General features: G+C 44.8%; 1 protein-coding gene across 8 annotated transcripts in view; it reads right to left on the minus strand.

The window, feature by feature from the left end:
• GRIA3 (glutamate ionotropic receptor AMPA type subunit 3) overlaps window positions 1–14,842 on the minus strand; it is a 306,481-nt gene that overhangs the window by 85,586 nt on the left and 206,053 nt on the right. For all 8 annotated transcript variants that reach the window (XM_056809190.1, XM_056809189.1, XM_056809187.1 and 5 more), the window contains exons 11-12: window positions 13,480–13,856; window positions 1,568–1,766 (exon numbers count right to left, since the gene is read on the minus strand). In XM_056809190.1, coding sequence (XP_056665168.1) covers window positions 1,568–1,766; window positions 13,480–13,856 — 576 coding nt within the window. The remainder of the gene's footprint in view (window positions 1–1,567; window positions 1,767–13,479; window positions 13,857–14,842) is intronic.

Consider the following 14,842-nt stretch of genomic DNA (forward strand, 5'->3'; position numbering starts at 1 on the left):
CTTTCCTTATCTAATGTGCTGTGCTCAGTTAGAGCAATTTCTAAGGTGCCTTTTAGGTCTCAATCCCAGGGTCCTCTGGCTCTCATGCTATGGAGTGACAATTAAGTCATGACCCACCTCCTAGACAAACACACTTTCCTTCTTGGATCACCTGAGCACAACTCACGGCAAGCCAACTCCCTTGGCATCATTCCGTCTGGTCCAATTACCCAATGACAAAGATGACTGCAGTGAAAATCAAAGTAAATGGTCCCTCCATCTCTCCCAATTGCTGCCCCCTCCTCTCTGTCAGTTCTGTTAAGGGCACAGATGATATCTCTTTGTCTCCCTTTCCTAATGAATAATTTGCTTCTCCCACTAAAGTTGGGGCCCCCAGTGGAGAACATCCATCCCCAGAATCGAATACACACACAGCCTCCCAAATAATACAAAAGGCAGCCAAAGACAATCCAAAAAAATTGCCTTGAAATAATGAAAATCAGCAGGTAGCATCTATAACTAGCTGCATTTATATCTTGGTCAGTCAGCAAGCATTTACTGGGTGCCCCTTACTGTTCTGAGTGTTGGAATACAATGACAAGGAAGAACAGTCCCTGCCTCCAAGGAACTCCTAATGGGAAGGTGGGAAAGGAATACGCTGTGTGAAGTGCTTTACAAATGTTATCTCATTCATCCTTACAACAACTCCATGAGGCAGGTGATATTATTATCCCAATTTATACTTGTGCAAACTGAGGCAGACAGTGACTTTGCTTAGTGTCACACAACTAGTAAGATCTCCAGGCCCAGGGCTCTATTCACTGTACCACCTAGCTGTCTGATGAGGAGACAATATGCAAATAAATATGTACATCCAAGATATACACAGTGTAAATGGAAGGCAATCTCAGTATATCTATATCTAGCTAGGTTCAAGTTCTGTCTCTGTCTTAGATATAATAAGAAGTTGTCATAATGCCTGAAACAATCTAGATTATACAACTGAAGAATGAACTGAAGAACTCCTGGGACCTGATACCTATTTCTTCTTTCATTGCCAGCATCTATGCTGAATTCTCATGGAATACTGAGCTTTACTAGTATCATTGGTAGCACAGCTAGAGAGAATTTGGTAAGCCAATGGAATCATAGGTCTAGTTAAAAAAAAACCAAACCCAACTATATCTATATCTATGTCTATGTCTATTTTGATATCCATGCTTATGTCTGAATATTTAAACCAATTCAAAAGAATGTCTACATACATTTGAAAAGAAAATATGCTTCCAACAAGGAATGACTTGCTTTTCTGTAACCTCTCAGTAATTGAGTCAGACTTAGATTCCTCTAGCAACTCAACCTTTTGGGGTATTTCTACTGTGGGAAATGAAGTACACTGAAGCATCAGTTTGGGATTGGTCTCATTCTAAAGGTCAGAACTCCAGGCACTGGCAAAAACACTGCTACTTAAAATATCAGTTTCATACCTTCTTTTCTCCCTTGCCTTTCCCCCCTTGGAAATGATTTAGTGATTTAAACATAACAATAACAACAAGAAGGAGGCTCAAAGAAGTGAAATGTCACTTACCCGGAAGAATTCTTTGGTCGAGCCTGAGTCCAGGGTTCCATAGGCAATCTCAGTCTGCTTGGCCAGATCCTCCGCACTCTCTATGGGCGACACCATCCTCTCCACAGTTAGGAAAGCAGCGAGGTTGGCAGTATAGGAAGAGATGATGATAAGGGTAAAGAACCACCAAACTCCTCCAACAATTCTGCCCGAGAGAGATCTGCAAAAGAAAAGCCAAGACAAACATCAATCTAGAAGGGCTGATAAATCCATGAGATTGCTTCTAGCTAATGCAATTACAATTCATCAAAGTGGGCAGGTGAATGAGGGGACTGAATGGACTAGTGAAAGGTACACATTGCCCAATATAACACAATGCCAAACTGTACGCATCTTTTGGGCCTCAAAATATTGGGGTTTGTTTTTTATTTAGGAAAATCTTTTTTGCCTAGACTGTTTGCCCCTAGCCATGTGATCATGGCCAGTGACCAACAGGCCTCTTGGTTTATAGGATAGGGCACTGGATTTGGAGTCGAGAAGACCTGAACACCTCAAGAAGAAGAAGAAGACCTCAAACATTTATTGTGATCCCGGGCAACTTAACCTCTTAACCTCTCTGGGTTTCAGTTTCCTCAACTGTAAAACATGAGAATGGGAGTTGAGGCCTTTTGAGGCCTTTTCCAGCTCTAGATCTATGATATTATGTGTGACCTTGGGCAAGTCACTTCCCTTTCCTGGGCCTCAGTTTCCTCCTAGGTAAAATAAAGGATATGGACCAGATGACTTTTGATATCTCTTCCAGCTCTAGATTTCTCTATGAGCCTTTAAGGAAAGATTGTAGCACGAGAAAAGAAAGAAGCAACAGCCTTCCTCACTACAAGAGGGCTAGAAACATATTAATGAGATCACTGTCCATTGGTCCAGAGCCTAGGGATGAAATTGAATAGTGCTAAAGTTCAGCCTGGCATAGGCTTTCTATTAAAAAAAAAAACCCTACCTTCTGTTTTAAAGTCAATATTAAGTATTGGTCCCAAGGTAGAAGAGTGGTAAGGGTAGCGCAATTGGGGTTAAGTGACTTGTCCAGGGTCATACAACTAGGACGTGTCTGAGGCCACTTTCTAGCTGTGTGACTCTGGGCAAGTCTGAAACCAGATTTGGATCCAACACCTTCTGTCTCCAGGCCTGGCTCTCTATCCACTGAGCCACCTAGCTGCCCCTTAGCCTTTCCATTTAAAGAGTCATTATATAGAGATAAAGGGACCAGAAGATAATATAGATATCTTTTTTTTTACATAAATGGCTGGTGAGACTTAGCATCTCTGACATAGGTCACCATGAGAATAGAGCTCTTTCTGTCATCTGAACATCAGTTCTAGACATTCTATGGACTTCCCTTCCAATTCAAATTCTCTGTGTTGCTGCCTGCCTTATAAACTAAGCTGTAGTTTAATGGGAAGTTCTCACTTTCAGTGAAGTAGGGGCACATCTACATCATAGTATTTAAGTGGTGCTGGCTTCCCAAATCTTCCAATTGACCTGCCCTGGTGCCTGATCCAAGTTCTATTAGGATAGTGCTTCCTGGGAGTTGTTGCTATCTCTGGAAGGCCCCAACTAGGATGATGTGGAAAATGAATGCCACTCCATACATGGTGGAAACTTAGCTTTGAGAAGATCTGGAGGAGGTGGGAGAGACATGATAGCGATCTTCAAGTATTTAAAAGGCTGCCATGGGCAAGCAGAACAACAAAGCTCTACCAGGGAGGATAGGTCAGTCCCTTGCTTGTGAAAAAGCACAGGAAGAGAATGAATTGGAATCAAATTCAAGAAAAGGTTTGTGGGGAGGCCATGAAGCCATGGAAAGAACATTGAGTGCCCAAGTTTGGAATATAACCTTTTCTACTATCTATATTTGGCAAATACCTTCCCTAGTCCAGGTCTCAGTTTCCTCATCTGTAAAATGAGGAGGTTTGACCAGATGATCTTTAAGGTCCCTTAGCTCAGAGGTGTCAAACACATGGTCCAGGGGCCTGGAGGTAGTCCCCAATGCTCCCAAATAAGGCCTGAACCAGAATGTACTTGGTAATTAAACAAAATAAACAAAAATGCCACAGGACATAAATAATACATTTTCAAACTAAGTCAACATGTGACATGTATGGGTTAGAAGTTCCTGTTTCTGTTTGTATTTGATCCCACCAACTCAGCCATGACCATTTGTCCCTCTGATTGGATGGGGGAGCCACGAACCCCAATCCTCCATTTAAGGAGAGAGCTTAGCTCAAACTTTTCATTTCTCATCTGGCTGCAGTATCTTGGGACTGTCCACCATGCTCCCTCATTGGTATTTCCTCCTGCTGCTCCTCTTCTGCCTTTTAGCTTTTGTGTTTGTCTTTCTCCATTAGACTGTAAGCTTCTTGAGGGCAAGGACTATCTTTTTTTATTTGTATCCCCAGTAGGCTCTTAACCGATGTATACTAAGGGCTCAAGAATGTTGGGCAGACCCTTCATGGAAGATGACAAGAATCTAAATGGCACCATAATAAAGAGGATAAAAGACTGCTTTTATAGTCAGGGAAGCCCTGAGCCCAAGTCCTTCCTTTGTGTGACCTTGACCAAGTCACTTAAGCTGTCAGGGTCCCTAATGGCTCTCAATAAGTCCAAGTTGAGGATGAGTTGCCAATCCTCTTTGGTGGATGGAGTTTCCCACCTAGCAGTTCTTTAAATGGATGAAAGCACAGGTCCATGCCTCCTCCAGCAATGGAGGAGACTTGAATGAGAAGGTTTGAAGGGGCTGTGATGGGTAGCCATGAAATCAGTGCCCATGTTGGATGGACAGAGATCCATCGTCTTAGCACTGAATCCTGGTTACAAAATGCACTCTGTTTTTCAAGGCGTTTCTTCCTGTTGCTTAGCTTTGTTCTCTGGCTATACAAAATAGATTATTTATTTAATTCTTTCCTGAACACAAACATTTCAAGCCCCTCCAACATGAAAAGCCACTTTGCTAACAGGTTTTTGCCAACTAATAATTATTCTCTCTCAGGGTTGCAGTGGGAGAGCTTTTCCCTTGCAGGGAAGAAAAAACATCTGCATGAGTCAGAAATGAATGTTACACTTCTGGCCACCAAAAATACCCAGAATGTTGCTTTTATAAAGCTGGCCCTTCTCTAAGCTGGCTCTCCTTTTCTGGGGAGGGGGGAGATGTGTGCAGCTAATTAGTTCCTGACTGATCTGGATGACTTTGGAAACAATTATTAGTGTATAAGGGATTAATCCCTGTAAGTAGCTTCACTTTGTTAATCAGCAAGAAAATATCTCTCCTTTGTGGTTCTAAGAGGAGCGAAATGGAAATGGTGAGCAGTTTCTGCAAGATGCCATTTTCTTATTCCCACTGAAAATTCACTTAAAAGTACAGGAGAGCCAAAGCCACCCAGAGAATGGGCAGAGGAATGAGATTGCAAATGGGAAGAATGAGCTCTGCCGGCCTCGCCTCGGGATGGCAGATTTGGGAGGCCTTTAGGGGTGACAATGGGACTGAGAATGATGAACATTCTACCCCGGGGAACCAGGGTGCAAACTCATGGACAGTTCTGCATGGTCCACTTGTGAGGGAGGGAAGGCAATAGAGAGGGCCTTTTGGAAGCTGATGATGGGGCTAAGGTGCTCCCAGACCGGAGCTGTCCATGGTTCTTTTGACCAGCTCTACAGCTGATTCAGAGATAGTAGATCCAAATGACAAAATAGAAAAATGGCTCTTGACAGGACTGAGAAACCTCCGAATCCACCAAAATGGCCATTAATGGCTATGTCTACTTTCTATTGAATTTGACACTTATGAGAATAATTTTTTCTCTGCCTTTCTTTGCATAAGGGGGTACCAACATACCAAGACTACAGCAGTCATTGCCAATCTCTAATTACAAATTCCTTACTACAGTGGACCCCAAGGCAAGAGAAGCCAAGAATGTGACAGGACCAAAAATAACAATCCAGGCCACTGGAAAATGGCCCTAAGGCTATTGGCATTCAGGTTTCCTTCTGGGTAGTCTAGCCCATTTCCTTCTTGGTGGATTAATCCCACACTTGCACTTTTTACCAAATTTCACCAATAGATTACATGATTTAAAAAAAAATGTTAAAAAAAAAACATGATATGAATACCCATATCTACTAGGCTACTGATTTTGGCTATCTGGTGAATAATTCCTCCCTTTTGGGATCTCTAAGGAATTTAGAAACCTGCAGTTTCCACATCCCCCTCCACCCAAGTAGCTCTGGAAAGAATTTCTTTTTGAGATTCTCACTCTCCTCTTTCAATACATTTGTAAAGAGCTATCAGCTCCCTGGAGGGAGATGTGGGGGATGGAAGCAAAGCTCCTAGGAGGGGGGACAAGATGCATATGCATTTGCATGTTAAGTTACTTTCCTTATTGCAAATGATTATGACCACATCTCAAATGGCAGCCATAGCTAGACAGAGCGACATTGATGGGTCAACCCTGTCACTTTTGACAAAGGCTCTATTAAAAGCAGACAAAACTAAAGAGTCGTGTTAAAAGGCTTGTCACCCTTCAAAATGTCATCTCCCCCCTTTACTAAATTGGCACGTTGCTTAATGTTCATTTCAGACCAAGTTTTCATTCATGAGACAGATCTTGGGGTTATTATAATGAACTGGCTTTTTAACACTGCCGCTTCCTCTGCCTCAGATGGGGCATTCCAATCATCGAATCACACTTGGGAGGACCGAGGGAGCAGGAAGGCAAAGCAAATTGGAAACAAGGAGAGACCCCCCCCCCAAACAAAACAAAACAAAACACAACAAAACACAACTCTGTTAGAGGGAGCCAATGACAAACACTCTGCTTGTTATCTGGGAGAAATGAGGATTTCCAAGTTAATCATAAAATGCATTTTATAACCTCTGATAGGGTGCTAAAAGTGAGAGATGGGCCCTTAACCTTCCTCCCATAAGAAAATGTGTAAATCTCCACTTTGCTAACAAAGGAGTGCCCAGACTGTAAAGCCATTTCTCTTTTGCATAGACTCTTGGCAATTCCTCTCTCTCTCTCTCTCTCTCTCTCTCTCTCTCTCTCTCTCTCTCTCTCTCTCTCTCTCTCTCTCTCTCTCTCTCTCTCTCTCTTCCTCCCTCCCTCTCTCTCTTTCTCTCTCTCTCCCTCCTCTTTCTCTCTCCCTCTCTGTCTCCCCTCTTTCTCTCTCCCTCCCTCTTCCTTTATTTCTCTCTCTATCTCCTCTCTCTGTCTCCCCCTCTTTCTCTCTCCCTCTTTTTTAAATCTCTCTCCCCCTCTTTCTTTATCTCTCTCTCCCTCTTTCTCTCCCTCTCTGTCTCTCCCTCTTTCTTTTTCCCTCTTATTTAATCTCTCTCCCTCTGTCTCTCCCTCTCTCTGTCTCCCCCTCTTGCTCTCCCCCTTTCTTTATCTCTCTCCTTCTCTCTCCCTCTTATTTAATCTCTCTCTTTCCCTCTCTCTGACTCCCCTCTTTCTCTCTCCCTCCCTCTTTCTTTATTTCTCTCTCTATCTCCTCTCTCTGTCTCCCCCTCTTTCTCTCTCTTCCTCTTTTTTAAATCTCTCTCCCCCTCTTTCTTTATCTCTCTCTCCCTCTTTCTCTCCCTCTATGTCTGTCCCTCTTTCTTTTCCCCTCTTATTTAATCTCTCTCCCTCTGTCTCTCCCTCTCTCCGTCTCCCCCTCTTGCTCTCTCCCCCTCTTTCTTTATCTCTCTCTCCCTCTTTCTCTCCCTCTCTGCCTGTCCCTCTTTCTCTTTTTCCCTCTTATTTAATCTCTCTCCCTCTGTCTCTCCCTCTCTCCGTCTCCCCCTCTTGCTCTCCCCCCTTTCTTTATCTCTCTCCCTCTCTCTCCCTCTTATTTAATATCTCTCTTTCCCTCTCTCTGACTCCCCTCTTTATCTCTCCCTCCCTCTTTCTTTATTTCTCTCTCTATCTCCTCTCTCTGTCTCCCCCTCTTTCTCTCTCTTCCTCTTTTTTAAATCTCTCTCCCCCTCTTTCTTTATCTCTCTCTCCCTCTTTCTCTCCCTCTCTGCCTGTCCCTCTTTCTCTTTTTCCCTCTTATTTAATCTCTCTCCCTCTGTCTCTCCCTCTCTCCATCTCCCCCTCTTGCTCTCTCCCCCCCTTTCTTTATCTCTCTCCCTTTCTCTCTCCCTCTTATTTAATCTCTCTCTTTCCCTCTCTCTGACTCCCCTCCCTCTGTCTCCCCTCTCTCTGTCTCTCTCTCTTTATATCTCCCTTCTCCAAAAACACACACCATTTCCACACTGCTCACTGTTCCACTGCCATGACCGATTGAGGAGAGAATAAAAACCCAGGCCAACCCCCTCAACCCCCAAACGCGCAGCTGTCTCCCATGGGAATAAGGAGCCGCGTCCCTGAGATGGAAAACGTTGGCTTTTAGCCACAGACCTCGGGAAATAGTTGTAATAAAAATGTTGCTATTACATCATCTATTTATTACCCCGGCTCCCCTGAAGTGAATTTGCAGCAGGAAGAAGAGGTGCGGGTCATACATAAGAGGAAGAAAGGATGGGGCTTAAGTTGAGCAAAAAAGGAACCGTCCCCCCCCCCCGCCCCTCCCCCTCCCCCTATCTTTATTGTTATGTTTATTGCTCTGCATGTATTCTCTGTTTTTAAGAGGTTCATTAATCTAGGTGTCACTCGAGTCCCTTTGCCCCTTGCCTGTCTCACTCTGGAGAGAAAGGGGGAGAAGAATGATTTTGGAACAAGGACGGGGTGGGCTGGTCTCAAGAAGTCAGTGGGAGCCCAGTCCGGGGACCGAGGATGGCGAAGACAATCCCCAGCTAGTCAGCCCTCCGCTAAACCCTGCAGCAGTTCTACATGCAGCCAGCAGGGGGAGCACACCACATGCAGTGAGGAGCACCAGGCTGGCTTCCTTCCAGCCTGCTTCCACTGTTAAGGGCTGCAGCAGTTCTGTCTGTGTGTGTGTCTGTCTGCTTGTCAAACTCCTTCAAAGCCATCTCTTCTGAGGAAGAAGACAAAGCTGTGTGCTTCCGGCAGGGCTAGGAAGCTACTAAAGGATGGGGAGGCCACGTGAGGTGGGGAGAGAAGCCTTGAGAACATGCTCACTCACCCGGTTGCTAAGATGTAGCAATGGTGGGGTGGCTGGGTGGCTCAGTGGATTGAGAGCCAGGCCCAGAGACAGGAGGTCCTGGGCTCAAATGTGGCCTCACACACTTCCTGGCTTTGTGACCCTGGGCAAGTCACTTAACCCCCTCTGCCTAGCCATTGCCACTCAGGTATTGATTCTAAGATGGAAGGTGAGCTTTAAAAACAGTGATGAAAATGCTCCATATTTGGAAGGCAAAGAAATGCCCAGCATTAGGCTGTCTAACAAACTGGTCTGAAAACCAATCAGGTGACTTCAAATAAGCCCCAGTTATGGAGGGACTGAGTGGAATGGCAGAGCTGGAAGGGAATTGGGAGATCGTGGAATCTGACCTTCTCATTCACCACAACAGCCAAACAAGGTCAGGAAAGGGAAAGGAGGAGAAAGTCATGGAATCACAGGCTGTCAGTCAACGCACATTGATGGAGCACCTATTTTTGCACTGAGCACTGATACAAAGAAAGGCAGAAGCCAGTCCTTGTCCTCAAGGAGCCCCCAGTCTAATGGAGCTGGAGGGTCATGTAATTAGCCATGTAATCAAACTTTGTTTGCCTGAAGGGGAAACTGAGTCTGAGAAAGAAGAAAGGGCATAGGGATATAGGTTGTTGAGAGCTGGAAAGGCCCTTAGGCATCATTTAATTCAATGTTTTCATTTGACAGATGGGGAAACTGAGGGCCAGAGCCTTTGGTTTCTACCTCTCCTGCCCTGTGATTGGTTGGTATGCGCAGAAGCAGGCTCGGTGCTTAGGAAAGGGTTACCCTTTTGATATTTGCCTCTCTCTACAGTTTGATATAGAGCAAACTCATTCACTGTGTTCAGTCAAGGGAGTTAAAAGTGTCCAACTTAACATTTGCCCAGATTCTCCAGGCCCTCAGGCTACTGTCAATAGCTCTGTCTGGCCGAAATGGAATGATGCCCACGGCTCTCCTTGTGATGGCCCACTTCTTGTTTCCTGGCCCTTTAATTTGGGTGCACACATGGTTAATAGCGTTTGAAGTGCTCTCAGGGCTTATGTTTGTTAACAGACTAGGCCAAGGTACAGGCTCATTAGAGACTGGGAAACCAGAACCCAAACACTATACATCAGCTGGAGGAGAGGGGCAAAGCAAGCACAAGTGAGGGCAGGTGGAGGGAAGCAGGGCTGGCTAGTGGGCAAGAGGCTCTATCCTGGAACTAGCTCTGAAGCTTGGAAGAGCTTGGGTCAGTCCCTTCCCCTCTCAAGCCCTCGGTTTCTTCTTCTGTCAAATAAAGAGTTGAGATAGATCATTTCGAAGGCCTCTCTCTCAGCGCTGATACTCTCTTTTTTAAAGTTCTCCACCTTTAACTTTCTGTGTAGCTCTGCTTTTCTCTGTTCTAAGGACCATCTGAGTTCTAGTACCTACAGTCTCTGTTCTAAGGAAGGGGTGTCAGAAGGGGAGAACTCTTCAATGCTGTCTGAACCAGATTAAAATATCACTGGAAAAATATTTAAAAATAAAATAAATAAAACTACAATACAATATAGATAATGCTAATTTGTAGTATTCTCAGTCAAAATGCAGCCCACACAAATTTTTATTTAACTTGGACACCATTATTCTAATTCTAAATGCTGTTTTATGTGATCAGGGTCCTCCTAGCTCTGACATTCTATATTCTAAGGACTTTTCCCTGTTCTGATGTTCTAGGGCCATGTTGGCAAACCTATGGCACTTGTGCCATAGTGTGCCAGAGGGGACTGCTCCCTTCCCCCTCTCCACACATACCTGAGGATATTTCTCTCATTACCTGCCCAGCATCCCAATGGGAGTGCTTCCTCCCTCCCTGTCTGGGGTAAGGTGGAGGGCTCACATGTGGCATGAGGGTTGCAATTTGGGCCCTCGGTCTCTAAAAGGGTTGCCATCACTGTTCTAGGGTTTTCTGTTCTATATTCTAAGGTTGTCCTTCTCAGCTCTTTGGCAGATAGGTTTCTTAATCTCTCAATTTACCCTTGCTATAGAAAGGCAATGGGGGAAAGTTGATTGCACATGTACAAATCAGAAAGATTTGAGGAGCTTGTTTCAAATGACAACTATTTAAAATAAAACAAGGTGTTTGTTGTCCAGGGGTGGGACAAACAGGGGCCTTGAGAGGCCAACAGGTTACCCCGGCTTGGTGCAGGGGCAAAAAGGCTGGACTCAGAGCCAAGAGACCCAATCTCAGTTCCCACTTCAGACACTCACTAGCTATTTGACTGTGTACAACCTCTTGGCCTCTCAATCATTTGGTTTTCTCATCTATAAAATGGATGTGATAATACTCTTCCCAGGGCTGCTGGGAGAAATCTCCAAGTGCTCCACATGTGAGCAATGCCTTGTGAATGGGAAGCAATTGTCTCAAGGGACAGAATGAGTTTCTAGAAGGCATCATGGTATCTGGGAAGCATATTGGATCAAGAGTCAGAGAAGTTGGGCTCAAAGCCTGACTCTGACTCCTGCTACCTGTATGACCTTGGGCAAGTCACTTAACTTATTTGACCTCAAGTTCCTTAATTTTCAAATGAGGGAACTGGACTCAGCCTCCAAGGTCTCTTCTAGCTCTAAATCTCTGACTCTACTAGCTGGCTTCTGAGGTGCCTTTCAATTCTATATCATGTGGGATATAGCTGTATATCATTGGAGTATATCCAAATTTATGACATAATAAAGGATGTTAAGAATAGTTAAAACCCGCTACCACCACCACCACCACCAAATAGCTAAATTTGGGCACTGTGGCTAGTTCCTACCCATTTTGCGGAGGTGACCCCAGTGGTATGGGTATGAAATGCTGTCTGAAATCCAAGGACGCTCTCTTTCTTGATGGGTGCAAAACAAGAGAGGGTGGGTGTGTTCTGTTCCTGGAAAGGATCACATGCCTGGTAGAAAACACAGGGCTTCCGAAGCTAATAATTACATACTGTGAGAAGAAAACGGCTGCTTGCTCATGATCGTCCCTGGTATCTTTGTCTTTGCAGGAGAACATGGTCTTTGCCATGGGGATAATAACCTGCTCCATTCCTCTGCCACTTAAGTGTCGCCCCATAAAGATTGCTACCAAACTTTTAAAACCTGCCTGACTTGCCAGGTCTAGGTCACCAGCCTACTTTAAAGTTAATATTTCTTCAAGTGATTTGGGGGAAATCCACCTAAAACAAATGGCCCTTTAAAAGAAAGAGCCTACCGTGAAGCATGGCCCACTATGGCGGTGAGCCCATCAGAGCAGTTTGGAGTGCTTTAACCTCAATGAGTGTTGTCAGTGGGCATTCAGAAGCCCCACTTTCTTGATTTGCAACAGATGGGCACGTGCAAATTTTGAAAGGAAATTTGCCTGACTGATAAGGTCCAAGTGGAAGTCAGGGAACACCACACACTATCAAGTGCCAAAGAGGTAAGGAGTGACCCATTGGGAGGAGACTGGGGCCAGAGGTTGGCCTGAGTTGTGGCTGATCAATGCAAGCTGCACTTAGGCATTGGTGGCTACGATTTTCAAATGAAGCAAAGCAGCATTATCAGAATGCATTCTGGGAGGTGCTTTATGAGTCAACTGGATCACTGTCAATGATCCATGCCCTGGGACCTCTCTAGATTTGCTCATTTTATGGCCTTGATGGGCCGGAGGCAGCTTTAGCTGGTGCATATGTATGTTATGGCTAACTCCAAATTCTGGCCAGTGTCTCAGTGGCCATCGATAACGTGGATGATGGTCAATTTCATGCCACGTCAGCCTCCATGATATCTTTATCACTAAACAAGATTTGAGCCTTGTCTTAGTAATAGCACTACAAGTGTTGGAAAGAGAGTGAAAATTTAGCTTCCATGGAAGCACGATGAATACTTAGGAACATGTTCTACTTTAAGAGTCCTAAATACATTCCACTTGGGACCACTGAGATGACTGATATTCTAGTGGCATGAGTTGGGGACACTTGAGGGAAATTTTCTTTGGTTAAGGAATCATCTCTAGGAGTCCCTTGTCAAAGGAAATTAATCTGGAGGGTTAACTTATTGAGTCTTCAACTGTTACAAAGGCCTTAGTAACACTCGTTTATTTTCTTTCTTTCCTTAATAAACCCTTACCTTCCATCTTGGAATCAATTGGTTACCCAGGGTCACACAGCTAGAAGTGTGAAGGGCAGATTTGAACCCTGGACCTCTCATCTCTGGGCCTGACTCTCAATCTACTGAGCCACCCAGCTGTCCCCAGTAACACTTGTTTAAATGGTGACCACCTTGATGGTTAACTGAAGAAGAATGGAAGGACAGTCAGGTGAATGTTTCCGGGGAAAGGATAGAAGGGAAGGTCTATTACATGGGCAGTCAACAAGGGAGAATGACATGGAACACCTAAGTGGAGGGCAGCTCTGAACACCCAGAGGGCACCCAGGTACGCGAAAGACGGAGGACACATAAGGGGAAGTGAGTGGCTCTGGAAGACAAGCTTCAGATTTGCCTAGGGCTAGCTCCTTTCTGATGGCCCTCTTAGCCTGGCTCAATGGGAAACTTCCATCCAGTTCCTCAAGACTTCTCTGATAAACAGAAGACTAACTGCTCAATATTGACTTTGGCCAGAGTTTGTATATTAGCTGTTAACATTCATAAGGAGAGATATTAGAGCATAAATATACTCAGGCCACTTGCTTGAAGGATCCCAGCAAGCTAAGTGCTCTGATGATGAGACTTGGCCTTGGATGGACATTGGCAATGGAGAGGTTTGGGAACTGAACAGATTCACCATAGGGTACGACGAGAAGGGGGATGAGATTGATGTGGATACGAACCTTGGAGAAATGTCACATCCTTGCTGCATAAAGGCACCCAGGGAAAACCAGAGGCTATTAAATATTCCAAATTCATTAGGAGGGTCAGGAGGGCTCTGGGGGTCCCGAGGTTCTTCATTATTATCTTCCAAATGCCATTCGTAAGGACTGAATCTGCTGACCAGGAAAAGAACGACACTGACTCCAATGTACGCAAAGACGATGCACATCCAGATCTCGTAGGCCAAAGGGTCCAGGAAAGAGAACACTCCCGGCTTGGATTTCTGAGGCTTCTTAATCATGATCGAGATGCCCAGACTCATGAAGGGCTTGGAAAAGTCTATCACTTCTTCACGGACCAGAGTTATAGTGAGCGGGGCGACAGCTATATCTGCTCTCTGAAAAAGCCAAGGGAAACAAATGACTTAGACACAACGTTTATTTTCATTCATCACTTGCCTTTCAGAAGAGACAGTTTGGATAGTGGAAAGAGACTCTGACGTGGCATTGGCTAGGAGATTTGGGTTTGGATCCTGCCGTTTACTAGGTGTGGGCCCTTTTCCCATCTCTGATTCCTTGGCTGTAAAATGAAGAAGTTGGACTGGAAGATCCCCAAAGGATGTTCTACAGCCCTACCCTTTGGTGGCTAGTCTTATAACTTGAAAAGCTCTTGGGGCATTGTTTGGCACTTAATGCCCAAACCATTGTTGACCTGCTCGGCTCTTTGCTGGACTATAAGCACCTTGAAGACAGGGACAGAATTTTTGTCTTTGAGTCCTTCCCTTGTCCCCGCCCCCAGCAGCTCCAGGCATAGGGGCCCTATCTGCACATGGTACATGTTCAGTAGGTGTCTGAGGATTCATTCATTTTACAAGGGCAATTCTAACCATGATGAGAAAGAGGGAAATGCAGAGAGAAAGATAAGGAAATACCAAATACCAAATGCTTGACTTGGAACTCAGGAAGACCTGGGTTCAAATCCTGTTTCTAACAATGTCTGTGTGATCTTGGGCAAGTCCCTTCCCTTTCCTCAGTCTCTGTTTCCTTCTTTATAAAATGAAGAGGGGGCAACTGAGTGCCTCAGTAGATTGAGAGAGCCAAGCCTAGAGATGGGAGGTTCTCGTTCAAATGTGGCCTCAGATACTTCCCAGCTGTGTGACCCTGGGTAAGTCACTTACCTCATTGCCTAGCCCTTACCACTCTTCTGCTTTGGAACCAATATACAGTATTGATTCTAAGATGGAAGGTAAGGGTTTAAAAAAATAAATAAATAAAATGAAGAGGTTGGACTGGAGGGCCTTTGAGATCCCTTCCTGCTCTAGATCTAGGATTATGGGATCCTATAATCCCTTTGGAATTCTGGCACCTGGATTAGAATCAATCC

The sequence above is a fragment of the Monodelphis domestica genome, chromosome X (genome assembly GCF_027887165.1).
Source record: "Monodelphis domestica isolate mMonDom1 chromosome X, mMonDom1.pri, whole genome shotgun sequence".
Lineage (NCBI taxonomy): Eukaryota > Metazoa > Chordata > Mammalia > Didelphimorphia > Didelphidae > Monodelphis > Monodelphis domestica.